At 35.0% G+C, this 19,580-nt stretch overlaps 1 protein-coding gene across 1 annotated transcript in view; it reads left to right on the top strand.

The window, feature by feature from the left end:
* Positions 1 to 19,580, top strand: part of MIPEP (mitochondrial intermediate peptidase) — a 59,275-nt gene that overhangs the window by 5,095 nt on the left and 34,600 nt on the right. Inside the window, exons 3-12 of the mRNA XM_070943902.1 lie at positions 1,939 to 2,027; positions 3,659 to 3,745; positions 5,028 to 5,091; positions 6,118 to 6,300; positions 9,208 to 9,364; positions 10,762 to 10,810; positions 11,341 to 11,401; positions 11,941 to 11,993; positions 16,481 to 16,634; positions 17,162 to 17,239. Of these exons, the coding sequence (XP_070800003.1) occupies positions 1,939 to 2,027; positions 3,659 to 3,745; positions 5,028 to 5,091; positions 6,118 to 6,300; positions 9,208 to 9,364; positions 10,762 to 10,810; positions 11,341 to 11,401; positions 11,941 to 11,993; positions 16,481 to 16,634; positions 17,162 to 17,239 (975 nt within the window). The remainder of the gene's footprint in view (positions 1 to 1,938; positions 2,028 to 3,658; positions 3,746 to 5,027; positions 5,092 to 6,117; positions 6,301 to 9,207; positions 9,365 to 10,761; positions 10,811 to 11,340; positions 11,402 to 11,940; positions 11,994 to 16,480; positions 16,635 to 17,161; positions 17,240 to 19,580) is intronic.

Consider the following 19,580-nt stretch of genomic DNA (forward strand, 5'->3'; position numbering starts at 1 on the left):
ACATGCACTCCAGAAACCCGGAAGAGTAGCTGGCTGAAACAGGAAGTTCACTTTCGGGGGGGGGGGGCGCATGTGACCCAGGCAGCTTCTCTTCAGGGTTGTGGCCTAGGCACACGTGTGCGCTCCCTTTTCGGCACTCGGTGCCGAAAACGTTCACCATCACTACCATAGACCAGTGGCACCCAAACTTTTGGGCACCAGGGACTAGTTCTGTGGAAAGAAGTTTTCCTGCGGACTGGAGTGGATGTGGTTTTGCGTGCTGCCAGCATCCTGTGGATGGGGCTTCACTTGTTTGCATGGCCTGGTTTCTGGCATGCTGTGGCCCAGTGCCAGTCCACGGACCGGGGGTTGGGGACTCCTGCTTTAGACTTTCTCAATATACAAGTATTTTTTTTTTGTCATATTTATACATTTCTGAATGATCTGATGGATTAGAGCAAAAATCTGATATTCTCAGATTCAAAAAAGTAACATGACAGCTTTCAAATTTTGCACATTAGCTTTTTTACCCTTCCAGTAAAAATTGAAAAGATAGAAAAGACCTTCCAGGCATTCTTAAATTAATTTCCATATAATTTTTGGCTTCATCTTGCTACGTTTCCCTTTATACTAGGTAAGAATAATGATGTTCTTCCAGGCTTGAGACACAAATGTACACATCACATTGCTATTCTATAAGCAGACCATATCTATATTTTAACATTTAACCTTGGACTGTAAGGCGATCAAACCAATCAGTCCTAGAGGAGATCAACCCTGACTGCTCTTTAGAAGGCCAGATCCTGAAGATGAAACTCAAATACTTTGGTCACTTAATGAGAAGGAAGGAGTCACTGGAGAAGAGCCTAATGCTGGGACTGATTGAAGGGGATGGCAGAGAATGAGGTGGCTGGATGGAATCACTGAAGCAGTAGGCGTGAGATTAAACGGTCTCTGGGGGGTCCATGGGGTCATGATGGTTAGTTGCAGAGTTGGACATGACTTTGCATCTAACAACAACAATCCCTCTAATTACACCATCTATAGTTTCAGGCTTACCTTTTTTCAGCATTCTCACAGCATTTGTGAGAATGCTGTTTTTATAAACAGCATTTTTATAGGAAAATGTTGTTTTTATAACTTTTTTCTTGGGCGCTAACATAGCATTTGTTTAAATTTACTCTTCTTAAATCATATTTCTACTTTCAGCAAAATTGTTTTGCATATTCTGTGCCTCTTTTAAACTTATCCATTCCTTGCTCTTTTGATGACATTCTTTGCATGTTTTTTTGTTGTTCACATTATACAGTCACTACCTCTTATCCTCATTTTTAGTAATTCATCTCGTCTATGTATTATTGTTTTATCCCATCATTCCACTTAGAATATTGTTTTAATTCTTTCTATTAGTGTAATGCCAGATACTGTATTTCAAGCAGTTTTCACATTGCTTTCCTTATGTCTATTTCCCATTCCTTTTTGTTGGAAGATTTACATTTACATTTTACATTCCATGTTTCAGTCTTCCACATGACATGGTTTTCACTGGTGGGCCCATAAATATTGTCCTCTACAACTTTTCCCCCCAGATTTCCCCCCCCCCAGATTTTTTAAATACCGTAATAGATATACTTACATTAGAACTTGTTATCTGTTGCATGTACATGTTGTCAAACAGCTGCTTGACAGTATTTACAGTAGAACATTTACTGGTCTTGTATACAATCTTGCCTTGAAACTGTCATGAACAATGAATCTACAAATTTTTTCTTCAACCATGTTACAGAAATATTAAGGTAAGGAATAATTTTAGTTGTAGTTCTTTGAAAACTCATGTATGTTTATCAACATTTCAAATCATGCAATGTTTATGCAGTTAGCAACTTTTTTTTAACCAATGTTAATACAATATTTTCTCATTTTTTTTTTGTGCTTTCATATTTTTTTTTACTATAACAGGCTGATTTTGTGAAAATAGCCCACCCTGATCCTGCTTTCAGAGATGCTGCTGAGGAAGCCTGCAGAAGCATTGGTACTATGGTAGAAAAGTATGCTTTATTCAATATTTTAAAATTTGTATCAACCTTCTACAATTATCTTCCAGATGTGTGAACTTCTGCTCCCTACATTTCTAAGCAGCCTGGATATTAATTGAGAATTCTTGGAATTGAAATCTGTGTAGCTGAAAGGTGCTCAGATTGGGGAAACCTGGTTTGTCTAGTTAATCTGTGCTGTAGTGATCAATAACTCAATAGCAGAAAATAGCACCTAACAACATTGGCTGAGTTTATAAAAAATGCTAAGCAAGATCGAACTTACTTAATATTAGGATGGATAAATTTGTTAGGGAATTGCCAGCTAGATTGCAGGGAGGGGGGGGTCAAGCAAGGATCTAGGTTGGAGCCATTGCGCAGCCACAAATGGCATGTGATTTTCCCTCAAATATAAAGCCTTAATCTGTTCATTTCCCAGGAGAAGGCAAACAGTCTGGTGAGATTTTTATAACATAGGTGATAAACAATAACATTACAGCCATGAGCTGTTCTGATTGCTTGTGCTGTACTGCAGGAAATAGTCTTATACAATTTCTTAATGTGTATAATCATTGATTCAGTAGTGAAATCTAAATTTTTTTACTATCGATTCTGTGGGCGTGGCTTGGGCGTGGTGTGGCTTGGTGGGCGTGGCAGGGGAAGGATTCTGCAAAATCTCCATTCCCTCCCCACTCCAGGGGAAGGATACTGCAAAATCCCCATTCCCTCCCCACTCCTGGGGGAAGGATATTACAAAAACTCCATTCCCACCCCACTGGAGCCAGCCAGAGTATTTGTCGGTTCTCTGAACTACTCAAAATTCCTGATACCAGTTCTCTGAACTGCTCAAAATTTCTCCTACCGGTTCTCCAGAACCTGTCAGAACCTGCTGGATTTCACCCCTGGGTTGATTCAAGGTATAATGTGTGCCTCTATTACTCACTAATCAATAGCAAGGTATTCTAATTTATTCCCATGAAGTAACATCTAGTCTACTAAGAAATAAAATATTTCCAAAGAAAAGCCATGGTGAAATTATAGTTCTTTATAATGGAATTATAAGAGCTAATATATGTTTCTTGAAACTATATTCAGCCATTAAAAACATGTTGAGTGGTTATAAGGTTGCTTGTCAGTTTAATCAGTTCTTATATTGTTCACACATAGTGATTGGCAACAAGTATGATTTGTTTTTTGCAATATGTGAAACAATCCATTATGCCTTAATGTCATACATGAACCAGATCTTTAAGTTGCATAAAGCCTTTAAAAAAATGGAAAAATCACAGAAAACACAGGAAGGCAGTAATTGAATAATTGGATGAAAATATCATGCAGATGTTCTGGAAAAAGTGAGTGTATAAAATATGGTAATTCCACATTAACGTCCAAGATTGGAATCACTCTAGGATTATATTTCCTGTTGCCTTGTTTATCATTTTAATAAGTTACTCACATACTTTGGGGAATGCTGGAAAAAAAAAGTATTTGTGATGTAAATTGCTTTTGCTGTCTTCTTTCTACTGGCTATGTCCGTGATAACTTTTTCTGAAGTTGAATAAGTTTATAAAACCTGATAGAAAATACAGAAATTAGTAATACCTAACTGTAAATGTAATACTGACTATATTTTTTTATATTTCTAGATTAAACACAAATGTAGATTTATGTCAAAGTCTGAGAAGATTGTTAATTGATAAAGAGGTTATGGATTCTCTTGACCCTGAAACAAGGTACATTTTAATTTTTACAGTAAGAATTTTCTTGTAATGTTCAAAGTGAATATGCAATACTATATTCCACTATATCAGCACACATCTTACTGCGGAACATATTGTGAACTTGCTTTACACTATATAATATCTATGAATGCATTATTTATCCCAGTCTTGAAGCATTTTTACTAAACATGCTGGAATCTGATATTTTCAAGTGTTATTATTTGCATTGATACCTCTATTATTTCCATTTTTCTCCTTTAATAGCTGTTCCTTTCTTCAACTGCATCATTTAATGTCCTTTCAAAACCTACTTCTGATTACAAAGAAACATTTGAAAAATTGCCTCTTGTTCATCATATTTGGCATTCTTGATTATTCTGGACTGCTTAAATTATTTTTGGTTTCTACTTTGTCTTAGTTCTGATTCTTTTCTTTTTCTGTATGCTTCTTACCATAGTTGACTAAGACTATACTCAATCTGGTATAAAAGTTTGGCCAACAAGACAATGAAATAATGCACATATATGGGCATGTACATACAGATCAAATGAAATAATGTGTTTCGTTTGATCCACGAAGTATGGTTGCCTTTAGTTCTTGGCAGATTTAGTTTCTTTTTAATTGTTTAAAAAAGTAGCTTGTGCTACAGGTTGTAACTGAATAGGATAAAATATGCAGCAGTGATTAATTTAAGAAAGAGCTGATAGATGAAAGGTGTGTGCTTATGTGTGCTTTGAATAATCTCTTCTCTTTTGAATTCAAATTACTTTATTGTCCTATTAACTAAGACGTATAAAGAAGCATATTCCATTATCTAAAAGGTGGATACATATATATGATTATTTGTTTCCAGCATCATCTGTCAATCAATAAATTACAAATATTATTGTTGTGTTAGTTATCTGGCATCTATTTGCAGTATTTCTCTAGTAATTATAATATTCCTGATAACTAAGGTTCCATGCTAACTTAAAACAAGCAATATTTACTTTCTGTGATGTATTTCTAAATATATAGTCATAAAACTGAAGAGGCATGTCTTAATTTTAAATGAATTTCTATCAAATACAGTAATTAAATAATAGAACAAATTGTACACATCTTTGTTTTTCATATGATACTATGAATAAAGAAACAAGTAGGCTGCAGTATGTAGCTGCTTACCTTTTGTAAGCGTTGTTGAACTGAATAATTTTTGTACAAAATTTACTTCTTAGTATTTGATTTGTAACATTTGGTTTATATTATTATTTATTTGACATTATTTTCTGACAATGAAATTTTATTCTTTTAGGCGAGTGGCAGAGCTTTTCATGTTTGATTTTGAGATCAGTGGTATTCATTTGAATGAAGAACAGGTATTTATTGTTTACAAAGATTAAACTAGGCAGTCATTTTGATGCCACATATTCCTTAACTAGATGGCTTGCAATAATTGAAAAAACAGCCAATTAAAAACAAACATTATGTTGTATACCTTCATTTCCTCATTTTTGACCAACTTCTATTGGGTATGCATTTTGCATGGAGTACACGGTCCTGAAAATCATGAGGACCCAAGCCAAAGAGGGCTGTATAGGTAATAACCATCACTCTGAATTAGACCTGATATCAGGGGTGAAATCCAGCAGGTTCCGACAGGTTCTGGAGAACCGATAGCGGAAATTTTGAGTAGTTTGGAGAACCAGTAGCGGAAATTTTGAATAGTTTGGAGAACTGGCAAATACCACCTCTGGCTGGCCCCAGAGTGGTGTGGGAATGGAGATTTTGCAATATCCTTCCCCCAGGAGTGGGGAGGGATTGGGGATTTTTCAGTATCCTTCCCCTGGAGTGGGGTGGGAATGGAGATTTTGCAGTATCCTTCCCCAGTCATACCCACCAAGCCACGCCACGCCCACGAAGCCACGTCCACTGAACCGATAGTAAAAAAAATTGGATTTCTCCACTGCCTGATAACCATTAACAGCTGCCTCAATTCTCACAACACACACGTTACACCTCAATCATTTGCTGGAAACCAGTTGGATCCATAAGTTGTCTAGTGTAGATAAGATAAATATTATGCTTTCTGAACTTGGTTGTTTTCTTGCAGACATTTCATTACGAAACTAGGCAATGTCATCAGTGCTGGAAGGGAATGGGTTTTGAGCTCATTCTATGTACTAGTGGCTTGCCCTGTCAGTGTTGGTGGTTCCTTGATTAGACTATTGTTTACAAACCAGCCATCAACAGGCACGTAGTATTAATTGCCTGTGGAATTTATGGATGCTACTATTTTCAGTTTTTTCTGTAAATATTTTAATATTATGAAATTCATTCAATATATTTCATATTATGAAATGTATGAAAAAAATATCTATTTTATGTTTTTTCCTTATTTGCAGCGCAGGAATGCAGTAAATCTTAATGTCAACATTTTGGATTTATGTAATGAATTTCTCCTGGGGTCTCATCTTCCAAACAAGATTGAGAAGCATGTGTTACCAGAACACATTCGCCATAACTTTGCAGTTGAAGGCAGTTTTGCCCAAATCAGTAGTCTCAGTGCAGAAAGTCCAGATGATTTGGTATGTATGCATAAAATGTATTATAGCCCAATATGGTTTGTATAATTGTTTAGCAATACATATGGGTAGCTTTATAAGTGGCCATCTTTACAGTGTACTATTTTAAATGAAGCAAAATAAATCATCCAAGTAGTAGAACCAGGAAGGAAGTATTTTCTGTAACTTGAAGTGAGGCATATTCAGATTACACATGGAGAGCTGCAAATTGTTTTTAAATTTACATCTGCTCTAGTGTATAAAGTGGACGGAGTGGCGAGTTCAATTTTTATGATTAGAAAAGAGAAAAAGGTGCTGCTAATTCTCCTTCATTTTATTATAATATTCTCTACATATTGGGGCACTTGTGGAAGCATCAGTAGTAAATAGAAGAAAATTTCAATTTTCAATCTCCAGAGGTGAAGCCAACAGAAAACATTTAACTACACCATTTCTAATTTAGAAGACTTCTTTTTGTGGGATCCTTGGAGCTCTTTGAGTTTGGTTGTTTTCTTGCAGGCATTTCATTACCAAACTAGGCAATAGTTTGCTCTCATTTTATATACTAGTGTCTTAACACTCTCAGTGTCGGTAGAGTGGTCTTGGTGGTTCCTTGATTAGGCTTTGTTTACCAATCACCCATCAACAGGCACATCGAGATCAACTATATCTACATACCATTCAAAAGAGACAACCTAAAAGCTAAAAAGGAAATAAAAAGACCAAAACCAGCAATCAACATCCAGATGAACAGAGATTAACACCAAGATTAACACCGACAATAATCAAGAAGTAAATAATACCTCAATCAAGGAACTACCAACTCAGACAAATAAGATGTAAGCAACATCCTAATCAAGAACCCAGAGCTCCCAGGTTTCTTCTTACTTTAACAGAGTGTAGTCTGGTGAGCTGGAGGATGCTGAATATGGAGATATGTTGAAGGACAAAGGAAGAAGGAAGAAAAAAGAATCAAGTGTAAACAAAGAAGTCCTGCATTTTCTTTTCCTATCAAAAATTGAGGCCTCTACCTTGTTTCTGATAGAAAGCGGTCAAAGATGTTTATGTCTGGGACTGTCATCCTTAATAACCAAAGCACCCATTCTATAGTGAGGCAAAGGAGGCAAGAATCAAAATGGCCCTTAGCATGATGCCATTACTTCCCAGATGGGCATGTGATTTGAGAAACTCCATTACGACTAGAAGCACTAGTTTCTAGGGGTATTGTTAATTTACAAGAATGAACTAGAACAGAGGTCTTCAACCTTGGCCACTTTAAGACTTGTGGACTTCAACTCCCAGAATTCCTCAGCCTTGCTGGCTAAGGAACTCTGGGAGTTGAAGTCCACAAGTTTTAAAATGATCAAGGTTGGAGACCCCTCAACTAGAATGTACAGGAAAGCCGAATGATAGGTTTCTTTCATCACCTGCCTCCAAGAAAAAGGAGGATATTTCAGAATTTAAGGGATCAAGCAGAGCTTAATCACAGGAACACAACATAATTTATACTGCAGAAGAGGTAATCTCTGTTGTACTTTTTCTGGCATTGGGGTGGGTGCTAAAGAAAAATGGAGATTGGAGAGCTAGAACCTCAGGCATAGGGATAAAATAGATTCATCGGGCATTGAAACTTTAGGATACATGCATTAAACTCAATTATGAAAGCCTTCCTGCTGGTTCTGAGAATTTGGTTGAGGCTTAATTATACAACACAGCCAGAATCTTCCATCAGAAGTTCTTCAGGTTTGTAAATTGGAGCAATAAACTGCTGTTCAAAGCATTCCCTTTCAGGCCTTGTGTTAGATGAAGGGAAAATGATTCCTCGGGGGGACAGGAAGCTTCACCTTGTCTTGTAGGAAGAAAAAGGTGGTGTTAACCCTATCCAGCTCTTTTCTCTTGGCTGTATCTTCTGACAACCTGTGAGAGAGCAGGCTGACCAGAAAATTGCTAGCACCTGTGCTGTTTGTAGCACCCTTTTCTTTAAGCCTTCTCACAAGTTCACTTATCAGCATGGCAAAGCTGACTATCAAGGCTGTGATACACATGAGGGAAGGAAGGTGTATGTTGGTGGAAGTAAAGCAACCAGAAAGAGATGGGCTTTTTAAAACTACTTGCAAGAGTTGGAGTAGCAGGAGTAGTAGCAGCAGTGGGGAAAAGTGGAGAATAGTGAACAATAATAAGTGAGCTCTTAAGTATGTTGTTTAAGGACTTGTGTTATTAACTCTTTTGGTATCTTGAAGCCACCAAATTAAACTATGCAGTGTTATAATTTAAAACACCCCAGGACATGGCCAAATAGGTACTTTGTAAAAAATTTAAAAAAAGGAGGAAAAATACATACATAAAAATAGTCTTCGTTTGTCATATGGAATAATATTGATCAGTCTTTTCATTCTATAATAAAGGACTAGTTCATTATCACAGAGGGAGAACAGATGGACATTGCACCTGAAATCTGCTAATTGAGGGCATAGTTGTAAACTGTTTATTTTTTGGAGTTCCTCTAATATAGAAGCCTTTTCATACATGCAGATGATAGTTTAACTGTCAGTGTTTTAGTGTTAAATTTATGTTTTTACCGACAAAGAAATAAAGGGAGACTGGTATAGACCTGTTTCTAGCTATTTAGCTCTCATCAGCTAGCCATACCCTTCTGGGATTCAAACCCAGGCTACTTGCATATTAGTAGATGTATTAACCTCTAAGCCACAGGCTCTCCTCCCTTTGTTGGCTATACCAGGGGAAAGACTTTTTGTCAGGGCAACTGATCTACATAATTATGGGATGGAAGCAATATGCTCTGTTCCATAATTGGGTAGACCAGGTTGCCCTGATAAAAAACACTTATCAGTGTTTTACTATCATTTATTTTGGTTTTAATTATGCTTGTGTCTATGTGTATTCATTGCTTTTATTGTTGTTTAATACTAGGTACGTGAAGTCGCCTACAAAGTTTTTCTATACCCGAATGGTCAGCAACTGCAATGTTTAGATGAACTGCTTGCCAGTAGAAATACTCTGGCCCAGTTAGTTGGCTATGATACATTTGCTCATCGAGCTCTTCAGGGAACAATGGCCCAGACCCCAGGTAAATGAATCTTTGCACTGAAAGAGATGAGAGAGATGAGAGTCAGTGCTGGCTATGCAAGCTACTGCATGGAATTAGGACCAACTTTTTGCTAGCAATATAATGGTTACATTTTGTAATCTTCTAGAAGTTTATGGGATTTTATTTTTTAAAAAATAACTTTTTGCTAAAGTAGATTGCCACCATACTATGATCAACACTGTATGTTAATTTGATCTTTTACAGAAACAAATTCCAAGTAACCAAATGTCAATAAAATCATTAAATAGAAGCACTTTTATTGTTTTATACTTTGTCATTTTTGCACTGGTTATTGATACATATTAAATTTACTGGTTTTGCGTGTATAGGTTCAGGGAATAGTCCGTGTTTTGGTTTAAATACTAATACAGGTAGTCCACCTTTAGCAACCACAATTGGCACTGGCATCTCTATCCCTAAGCAAAACAGATGCTAATGCCACCTCCTTACTTTCCAGCTCAAAACTGACAAGATTAAACAGTTTCACATTTTTGTTTTTTGTTTGCTTTCTAACTGCTCTCCCACCCTTTGGAATGCTCATCCTGGGATAATTAAGGAATTAATGTTTATATATTACATTCATTGGAGAGAAAGGGATTACAAGAGAATAATCAGACACACAAGGAAAAGACGTATCAAAAGTAATTTACTGAGACCAGCAGCCGTGAACACACATTGCACAAACTGTAATTCTCCCCCTCTCACCTTTCCCAAAATGATCTGTTTGTATAACATACTAGCAACTGCCAGCATATTGCTTTTGTTGCATATTATCCATAGTGTGCCTGCTTCTCATAATTCTTTTCTCTCCAAACTTTCTGCAAGGAACAATAAAAAGAAAAAAAACAACAACATGTCAAGCAGAGGACATAAACTGACTGTAACTGACTATCATGTAACAGGACTGACACCTTTTCTCCCTAGAAGTCAGGGTTTAAACTTCCTGTTTCATGGGAAAACCCTCTTCCCTTCAGTCATGTCTGATGCTAGGCTAACAGGCAACAGTACCTTGTAATTTCAAACGATAGCTGAATAAGGTAGTTGGCAAGCAACAACTACCATAACATCTTATATGCAGTATTAAACATCACTATTTATTAAATTGTGCCCATTTTATTTGTGTCCGTCTCCACAGGGCTCAAAATAACCTTTGTTATCTTCAGAGATTTGGATTTATATACCAATATATTTTCAGTTGTAGTATTGTTTATAGCAATTTTGAGTACTGAAATACTGATTACTAATGTATTCAGTCTTTTTCAATATGATTTTAATTCGGTTTTTAATTATAGCCAGTTTAGTAAATATGTTTATTTTATATAAAGCCTAGAGTTATGTTGTTATTTCTTAAAAGTTTCTTATATTTCTCTTTTTAGAGACAGTAATGCAGTTTCTAACAAAGCTTTCAGATAAATTATCCAGCCGGTGAGTCTTTTTTTTCAAATTTAATTTTATTAATTAAGTAAGCAATTTCGTCTTGTATTAAGGCAAAAATCCTTTTATAATTTTATAGTAATAGGACTTAAAATAGGTTTCTTATTAGTTTCTTTTTCAGATCTTGATTAAAATATTAAACTGTTTTAAAAGGTGTTAAATATAAATGCTTATGGAGCCAGCTTGATGTAATATTAATATATTAGCTAGAAATTAGGAGACCTGAGTTCTAGTCCTGCCTTAGCCACAAAGCCAGCTAGATGATATTGAGCCACTCAGGCTCTGTCCTAAGACAATGATAAGACATTTCTGAAATCTTAATTATTTTCTAATAATGGGAAGAAGGAAAGATTCCCATATAATTTCTTAGTATTATATATTACTGGAACAGTCCTAAAAAATGAAGAAATTGCATTTCTCTCTCACACAACATTTTATTGTTTCTGCTTGAGTTATATTTATCTTTATACAAATTAATTAAAATTATTTAAAGAAAAGTTAATTATAAAATTGTTTTGTAGCACTCAAAAGGATTTTGAAATGATGGAAGGTATGAAAATGAAACTATATCCTTTCAAATCAGTAAGTGATGCATTTTTTCTCCTTATAACTAATCTAAGTTGAACCTTAATTTGAAAAATATTTTCAATAATTCCAACAATAAATTGACTTGATATATAACTTTCCTTTTTCTTTTGTATTCATGTCATTTCAACATTTGGTTTCAAGATTAATATTTTTAAGAAATAACATGCTGAAAGATAGATACTACTTTCAACGTAACAAATAAAAACTTAAGATAGAAAATATAATATGATACCTTAAGTTAAACCTCTTCAGGGTTGAGAAGAATGAGATCAGACTTGAAAAACTATACAAATTTTATAAAGTTAACTGAGTCATTATCTTCTTTTTTGTTTCTGTTTTTGTATATTTTGAATACTTTAATTATACAGACTTAATAAAATAGTGTGTGTATTCAAAAACTAGGGTTAAAGCTTTCAGAAACACAACCCTATGTAAAGTATATTATAATATCATTCATAATAAGTTAACCACCGACGTGATACCTGCTAAAATACTTTGTTAGTGTTTCAAAATTTGGTTTCTTTCATTTTCAGAAATTAATGCCTTGGGATCACCCATACCTTAGTGGTGTCTTGCGTGCTGAGAGGTGAGCATTGGGCCATTCTGATAACCTCTCTAGTTTTTATTAAGAGTTGTTAGGCATGAAAAATTAGGTTCACTCTCTGATAACTCCTTTTTTGGGTTCTTCCTGTCCAAATAATAATTTAAGGTATTTCCATGTCAATACCTTAAATTGGAACTTAAAACCAAAGAGCAGAGAAATCTACCAATAATCACTTTAGGTATCTTCAGAGTCAGTTCAGCGGATCCTATAACTGCAGTGAATTGTTTTGGAAGGGCAAGGAAATAGGCAAATCTTATCGGGTACAGCAAAATCTTTTCAGCCTAGCTCTATGAATACGGCAATAGCATTTTCAGATATTTCAACACTAGGGGGAGTTCTTGCCTAAATTTCACTATTTTTTTCACAACTGTAAAGTTTTATTTTGGATGAGCAGTCTTTTAGATTTACTATCACGTACAAATAGTGTAATTTGCGTTCTACTCAGAATTGTATTTTTAAATAATGGTCTGTGATACGATTGCTTTTACTCTCTATATTAAAATCCCTCAGTACTATATTTTTGAAGAACCATGAAGCAGGGTTTTTCAGAGAGGCATTTAGAGATATCCGAAGGATTTTGCTGCCCAGATGGTGACACATTAGGAACTTTTTGTTTCAGCTTATACAATTAATTTTGTGTATTTTAATATAATACCATAATTGTAAACTGCTTTGGGTTTTCAGAGAAGCATATAAGCTGAAGTAATGCAATTAAATTAATAAATGACTTTTGTAAAAAATAAAGCTCTTGGGAAAAATAAGTTTGCTGCATATATTTTAAAAATTGCTAGACCATTTTTAATTAATTAAGATGTGTATTTTCTTGTACCAGAAACAGGCAATGTGAGGCTCTAGAATTTGAACCCCAGACACAATGAAAACTCCTTAATCTCCCAACACGTAGACAGATTCAACAATAGTTTCAACTGAGAAACTAAGAATCCTAGTCCAAGCTAAACAAAAAATGCTAGGGAGTTCCTGGAAGTTTGGCATTCAGACAGGTCAGCCTTCCATAGACATATAGAGATAAACCAAATTTACACACCATTCAAAATGCACACTAAAAAAGTTAAGAAGAAAACAAAAAAGACCAGAAAACATCCTGTCCAGCTGCCAACATCCAGATAAGGGAATTAATAGCAGACAAATAAACAAGCAGGAAACAATATCCTTATCAAGGAACTACAAGGAGAAAACCACACACCCTACCAACACTGGTTTTTATAGTATTGTATAAAAACAGGGAGCAAACCCAACACTCACTAGCACTCATGATGTTACCTATTTGGGTAATGAAATGTTTGCAAGCAAACAACCAAGCCCAGAGAGCACCAAGGACTCAGTTCAACCCTGAGCTACATACATTTGTTTCTATTGGAACGTAATTTATTAGCACAGGACTTAATTTTAGTGAAACATGCTCAGGCGTCTGCTATAAGACTCCAATCCTGTATATATTTATTTGACAATAAATCCTACAGGACGTATTAAGACATAGCTATGAATCAATTAGGATTGGTCTGTGCATGGATTAGCTAATTTCCAATCTTGATTGAAAAAGTGCTTTGAGGATACAATTCATAAGCTTTTGATAGACTGTATTTCTTACTAAGGCTGTAATAGTATGTTTAGGAATAAATCCCATGAAGCTGAGCAGGGTTTCCTATGTTTGCTTATTTAGAAGTCTCAAACATCAAATTAAACTTAGTTGGTTTGAGGGCACCCTGCAGGTCTAGGTGATCATTTTTGGGTGGTCTGTATTATTTCAACTGTTAAAATGGTAGCTAAGTATGCATTTCTATGGATTTTGAAAAATACAGATTTTGTTTATAAATGAGGAAAAATGCACGTACACATGTACACACATATGGATGCTACACAATAAATATTGTAGGTTAAAGATCTTAGACATTGATTATCTTTTAAGACTGTTTAAGGGTGCAGTCTGGAGAATCTCTCCCTCCACCTCTATCTCCCTCCACCTCTATCTACCTACCGGTACCTACCTAACTATCTTAATTTTTTCCAAATTATCAGGAATGCATTTCTTTTAGGCTATTCTGAACAGTGTATGTGTAATGTGTTACAGTATATTCATACTGGAGATGAGTTATTAGAATTGGGATACGTAGCTCTTTATCAAAGACCACAATTGAAATGTACTTTATTCAGGTCAGCTGTGTTGGAACAGAGTTCATGAAATGGCTATACAGTATATAATACACTGTAGATCTTGGACTGTGGAAAATATTGCTTCAAAATGTGTCTTAACCACAAAGCCATGGGTGATTGTGAGTTAAATCCAATAGCTTGGCCTAAGATGAGGTAATTTTGTGGCCAAAACTGACTGTATGATCAGGACCTCTAGAGAAAGTATGTTGAGGAACCTCCCATCCTCAAGAGAGTGGGCAAAATTGAAAGGATCTCTCTGTGGTAAATTCCCACTCAGTGGAACACCCTTTACCTAAAGGTTTATTATTTTATTGACAACACAATACAGAATCTTTACTGTGGTTGATGAATGCCACATGATATCTCAGCTGAGTAATTTGTAATAGATATTTGAACGTAATAATTTTCATAATTATTACGGCTATCAAAAACCCATTCAGTGAAGTTGATGGCAGTCATACACAACATATTTTCCCCAAACGTTCAGTATAATTGAGAGTAATTTTATATGCCTGTATTTTGTTTAAACCACTGAAAGCATACAGGCTTTGATATAATTGTTTATCATAGTCCACTGAAATTATTGCCCTTTAGTAGCATATTCTTTAATGTTTGAATCGTGCTGTTCATAAGAATAATGAACAAACTTTACTTACTTCATTGGACCAGTTGACCTGATTTCTTGCCTATAAAAATTTTACTGAGCCAAACTGAAATCCTTGGATTCTCTCCCCTTCACAAACCTCCACCGGTCCTGCAAACTGTTCCTTTTAATGTGAATCAGGATTTCAGTTCAAATAAATCAATGTCCTCTTTCATTTATCAGCTTTATTGCTATGTATGTTGGGTTATCACACAATAAAAAGTTTTCTATTCAGTTGTTTAGGTGATATATTAGTCCAATGTTACTTCTGGTGTAAATTGCAAAACAATTTATTACAATACAATACATTACAATGTAATGCAATACATCTACATGATCAACAATAATTACATTACATTTTATTAGGAAGCCTGCATGCTGTAGAAAGACTTGAATGTCATTTTGATTCTCAAAATGCTTCCAGGTTTCAGATGGATTTCCAAAGCTTAATGAATAGCTGTAATCCATAGTTCTTTTGTAAGGCCTGCAAGTCCAGAAAGAAAGACAAAGATAAGCAGGAACATTAGAGAGAAGGTGGAAAAGAATTCTTTGCTCAGTATTTTGGGAATACTTAAGGTTCCCAGGAAGCATTTGCAAAACCACCCACATGTATTTGATTAATTTAACTATGCCTTTTATTTTGATCACAGGGATTATACATTTTTCTTATGAACTGGTTTATTGGCCACTATTACTTATGCAAGTAACCTGCCACATACATTTCTAAAAAAATGTTTTAAGGCTTTTGATTATATCTTTTAAATGGCCTTTATATGTCTAGTGATAAATGATATATGTCTGAATGCCAAGCTTCCAGGAATTCCATTGCATTTTTGGATTTGGCTTGATCTAAAATATTATCAGTTGCCGATTGAAACTGTGGTTGAATCTGTCCAAAATTTGTGAAATTAAAAAGTTTTCATCATACTTTCGGACTGCCAGTTGGTCATTGTAGATGCATTTTGCCAGTCTTCTAGCTGTCTTTTGTAGATGTTACTATGTCCTTATATTGTTTACTATATTCTCAACACTGATAGTTTTCTACCATCAAGTCGTCTTACTTCATATGGCATAATCAATACATTGACAACCAAATATATTGTAGACTACTAATATTTTGGAATGTGCTTATTAGGTTTTGTGTAACTATTCTGATCTGACATCATGCCTAATACAAGATGTTGAGTGAGTCCATCATCCAGCTGTTTTCTCTCCTCACTTCTCACATCCATTGGTAACGTCCAGTGTGGTGTCAGTAGGCTGTTGACTTTCCTTGCTTTAGAAGGAATATCCATTGATGTGAGTCAAATAAGCATAGAGAGCAGTGGAAATAAAACTATCTAAAATGTCTTTTTCATACATAATTTAAATTTGGGGAAGAAGCCTAGCAATTTCCCTAAAATTCCAGTCTCGTTAGCAAATGCATGTATATGAGATAGCAGTTTGTTTTATTTTTATTTTATTTTATTTATTTGTATCTTGCCTTTATTGACAATGAACATATCCAATACACCTTCCACTCCTATTTTACCCAAGAACCCTGTGAAGTGTGTTGAACTGAGAGTGACTGACCTGAAGTCACCTAGTTTGTGATGTATTTAAGAGGGATAGCCTCGTGTTCTTTTGTAATACATGTTCTTTTTGGATGTTTTAGGTATAATATTGAACCAAGTCTGTATTGTCCCTTTTTCTCTCTTGGGGCATGCATGGATGGACTGAACATTTTATTCAATAAGCTTCTAGGAATCTCTCTTTATGCTGAACAGCCTGAGAAGGGAGAAGTGTGGTGTGAGGATGTTCGTAAACTGGTAAGAGGTTTAATTTCGAATTGTCTCAAAGTTAAGAGACAAAAGCAATAAAGATACTACATCTAGAAAGTAGGAATAAAAATAATAATCTTTCTCCACTATCTATTTAAAACTTTGATTACACTACTTGAGTTGACTCTACGCTAAGTTAGTTCTGCTTTAATCTTGCTGAAATTCTGTTTCATCAATCATAATTTATTTAAGTAAAACTTGGAGAAATTATTGAAATTGAAGTGTTAAATCTGTGATTGAGGAAAAAAACACCGGTCAGATTTACTAGGTTTATACGCATTTGTAGACTTCAGGCTCTAGCAATTGCTGAGTTGGTTTCTGTGAGCAGCTAGGACTCCACTAAGAGTTCATGTGACAAAACTAATTCAGGCTGATTCTGTCTTCAACCTGCCTCCATTATTAGATGAAAATCAAATGTGGAATGCCGTTAAGCAGTTTTTATATTTAGTTTTTGGTATGAAATTATCAGCACTCACTACATGGCAAATTTTTCAACTTTCACGTTTTATTTTTAGGCAGTTGTCCATGAACAAGAAGGATTATTGGGATATATTTACTGTGACTTTTTTCAAAGGCCAGACAAGCCTCATCAGGTAACTCTCTAACATCAACGATCACTTTGACTTTATCATCCCCACCCTCCAAAAATTAATACATGGTAAAATATAAAACGTATTTGATTATTCAGAGCAAATCAAGGATATGCCACTTAAATTAAAATACATTTGGTTAAAAAAAACTTGAGTTAAATAAAATCCAAGGGTTTTTTTAAATTATTTTTGCAATAATAACATGTTTAAGAATACAAAAATACATGTTTAAGAATACAAAATAGTGCAGATGATTGAGAGTCAGAATACACTATGTTAAGGATATTGGTGTTGTGTTACCAACCAGCAGCGTAAATGCACAAGGAAACGTTGCTGAGAGCAATGAATAAGAGATATGCAAACTGGTTTATCAAAAGCTTACTTTATAGTAGAAAAACAGTCTCATAGTCTTTAAACAAATTCCAAGTCTTTGCCAGTTAAATCAGTCCAGTAGTTACAGAATCTTCTTATCCAACAAACAGTAGTTGGTTAGAATAACAAACTCACTCTGGTTCACAAACCACGATGGTAGCAGATCCATCAAACGATGATTAGCAGAATGCAACTCCTCTCAATGGTAGCATATCATATCAGCTTCATCATCAAACTGAATACGTTACAATACCTTGCTTAAATACTCTCACAACCAGTCATTACCTAATTACAGCATGACTCAGCATTACAATGAATCAACAAGAAAACATTTAAAGTAACATAATATATTTTCAGATTAAAGGTACAGTACACATATATTGCCTGGACAACTAGTTAGGCTCAAACCATATCCTAACACACTACCTACCTTTTTTTATGTCTCCTGCGTTAGAAGTAAATACTTTCAAATTCCTTCTGTGCCACCTCAGACATCCAGAACTGCCAGGGTGACCAGCTCCTGAATTACGGCCTGAAAAGAGGATGATTTTCAGTGACCATTGTTTTGGAAACAACTTAATATTTAACATAACTTTAAATGAGGGAATGAAAAAAAACCATCACTTTGAGCTTTTGGAGAAAGAATGCTTTAATGTTTAGTTCTTATGTGATATAATGTCCCACAGTTAAAAGTGCTTTCTTCATTTTAGTGCATACAGAATATTTTGGCCACTGGCTATGTTCTCTTAAGACAGCAGGCCCCAACCAGGGAGAGAGGTTTTTCCACGGACAGGAGAGGGTGTGGTTTCTTATGCTGCCTGCATGGTGCAGATGTGCCTTCATTTGGTTGCATGGCTCAGTTTCTGGCATGATGTGAACTGGTAGCAGTCCATGGACCAGGGGTTGGGGACCCCTGTTTTAAGGCATATCCAAGAAGATAGCTTAAGTTTTCCATATCTACAGACCCCTCATATCCTGGACATAAATTGTTTCAACTTCTACCCTCAAAAAGATGCTATAGGGCACTGCACACCAAAACAACTAGACACAAGGACAGTTTTTCCCCGAATGCCATCACTCTGCTTAACAACTAATTCCCACAACACTGTCAAATAATTTACTAAGACTGTATTACTATTATTCTTCTCTTCCTTACTAGTAGTATCTATCTCTTCCCACTTATTATTATAACCATGTTGCTTGTATCTTTCAATTTATATTGTTTTTATTTGTTTCCTAGTATGATTTGATAGCTTATTAGTAACCTTGACTATCACTAAGTGTTGTATCTTTTTATTCTTGATGAATGTATTTTATTCTCCTTATGTACACAGAGAGTATATACACCTAAGACAAATTCCTTGTGTGTCCAATCACACTTGGCCAATAAAGAATTCTAGTTTAGTTTAGTCTAGTCTAGTCTAGTCTAGTCTAGTCTAGTCTAGTCTAGTCTAGTCTAGTCTAGTCTAGTCTAGTCTATATTCTGAAAGATCAATGGAGCATGAGTTCCTATTTTCTTTATTATATCAGAAACAAATACTGGCATTTGAAACCAAAACCTATTTCAAATAGCACTATCCAGTAAGCCTTTTGTAAATGACAACATTCCTTGATTGAAACAAAAACCATATTGGAATTAAAATAAATTATTCTTTATATATTCATTCAACTTTGAATATTTTTAAGGACAGAAAAGTAGATATAACTCTACTAATGAATTCTATTATATCAGAATTTAGGTATATCTCTTCAGATGTAGCTGAACTATAACTTTAATAATTTTTCATTATTATAAATGAAATGGTTGGTTAGGGCTGATGAGAATTGTAGTTCAGTAATATCTGGAGGATGTTCTCAAGCTGCACAAGGAAAGGTTTAATTTTAAAATGAATGGTAATATTAAAAACTATACTTTTTCCAAATCAGAATGAATATGTTTGGAAACTGTTTTTCCTTCAAAGATGGTTAAATT

Source organism: Pituophis catenifer, unplaced genomic scaffold (genome assembly GCF_029215685.1).
Source record: "Pituophis catenifer annectens isolate HBS135680 unplaced genomic scaffold, rPitCat1.0.hap2 SCAF_4, whole genome shotgun sequence".
Taxonomy (NCBI): Eukaryota; Metazoa; Chordata; class Lepidosauria; order Squamata; family Colubridae; genus Pituophis; species Pituophis catenifer.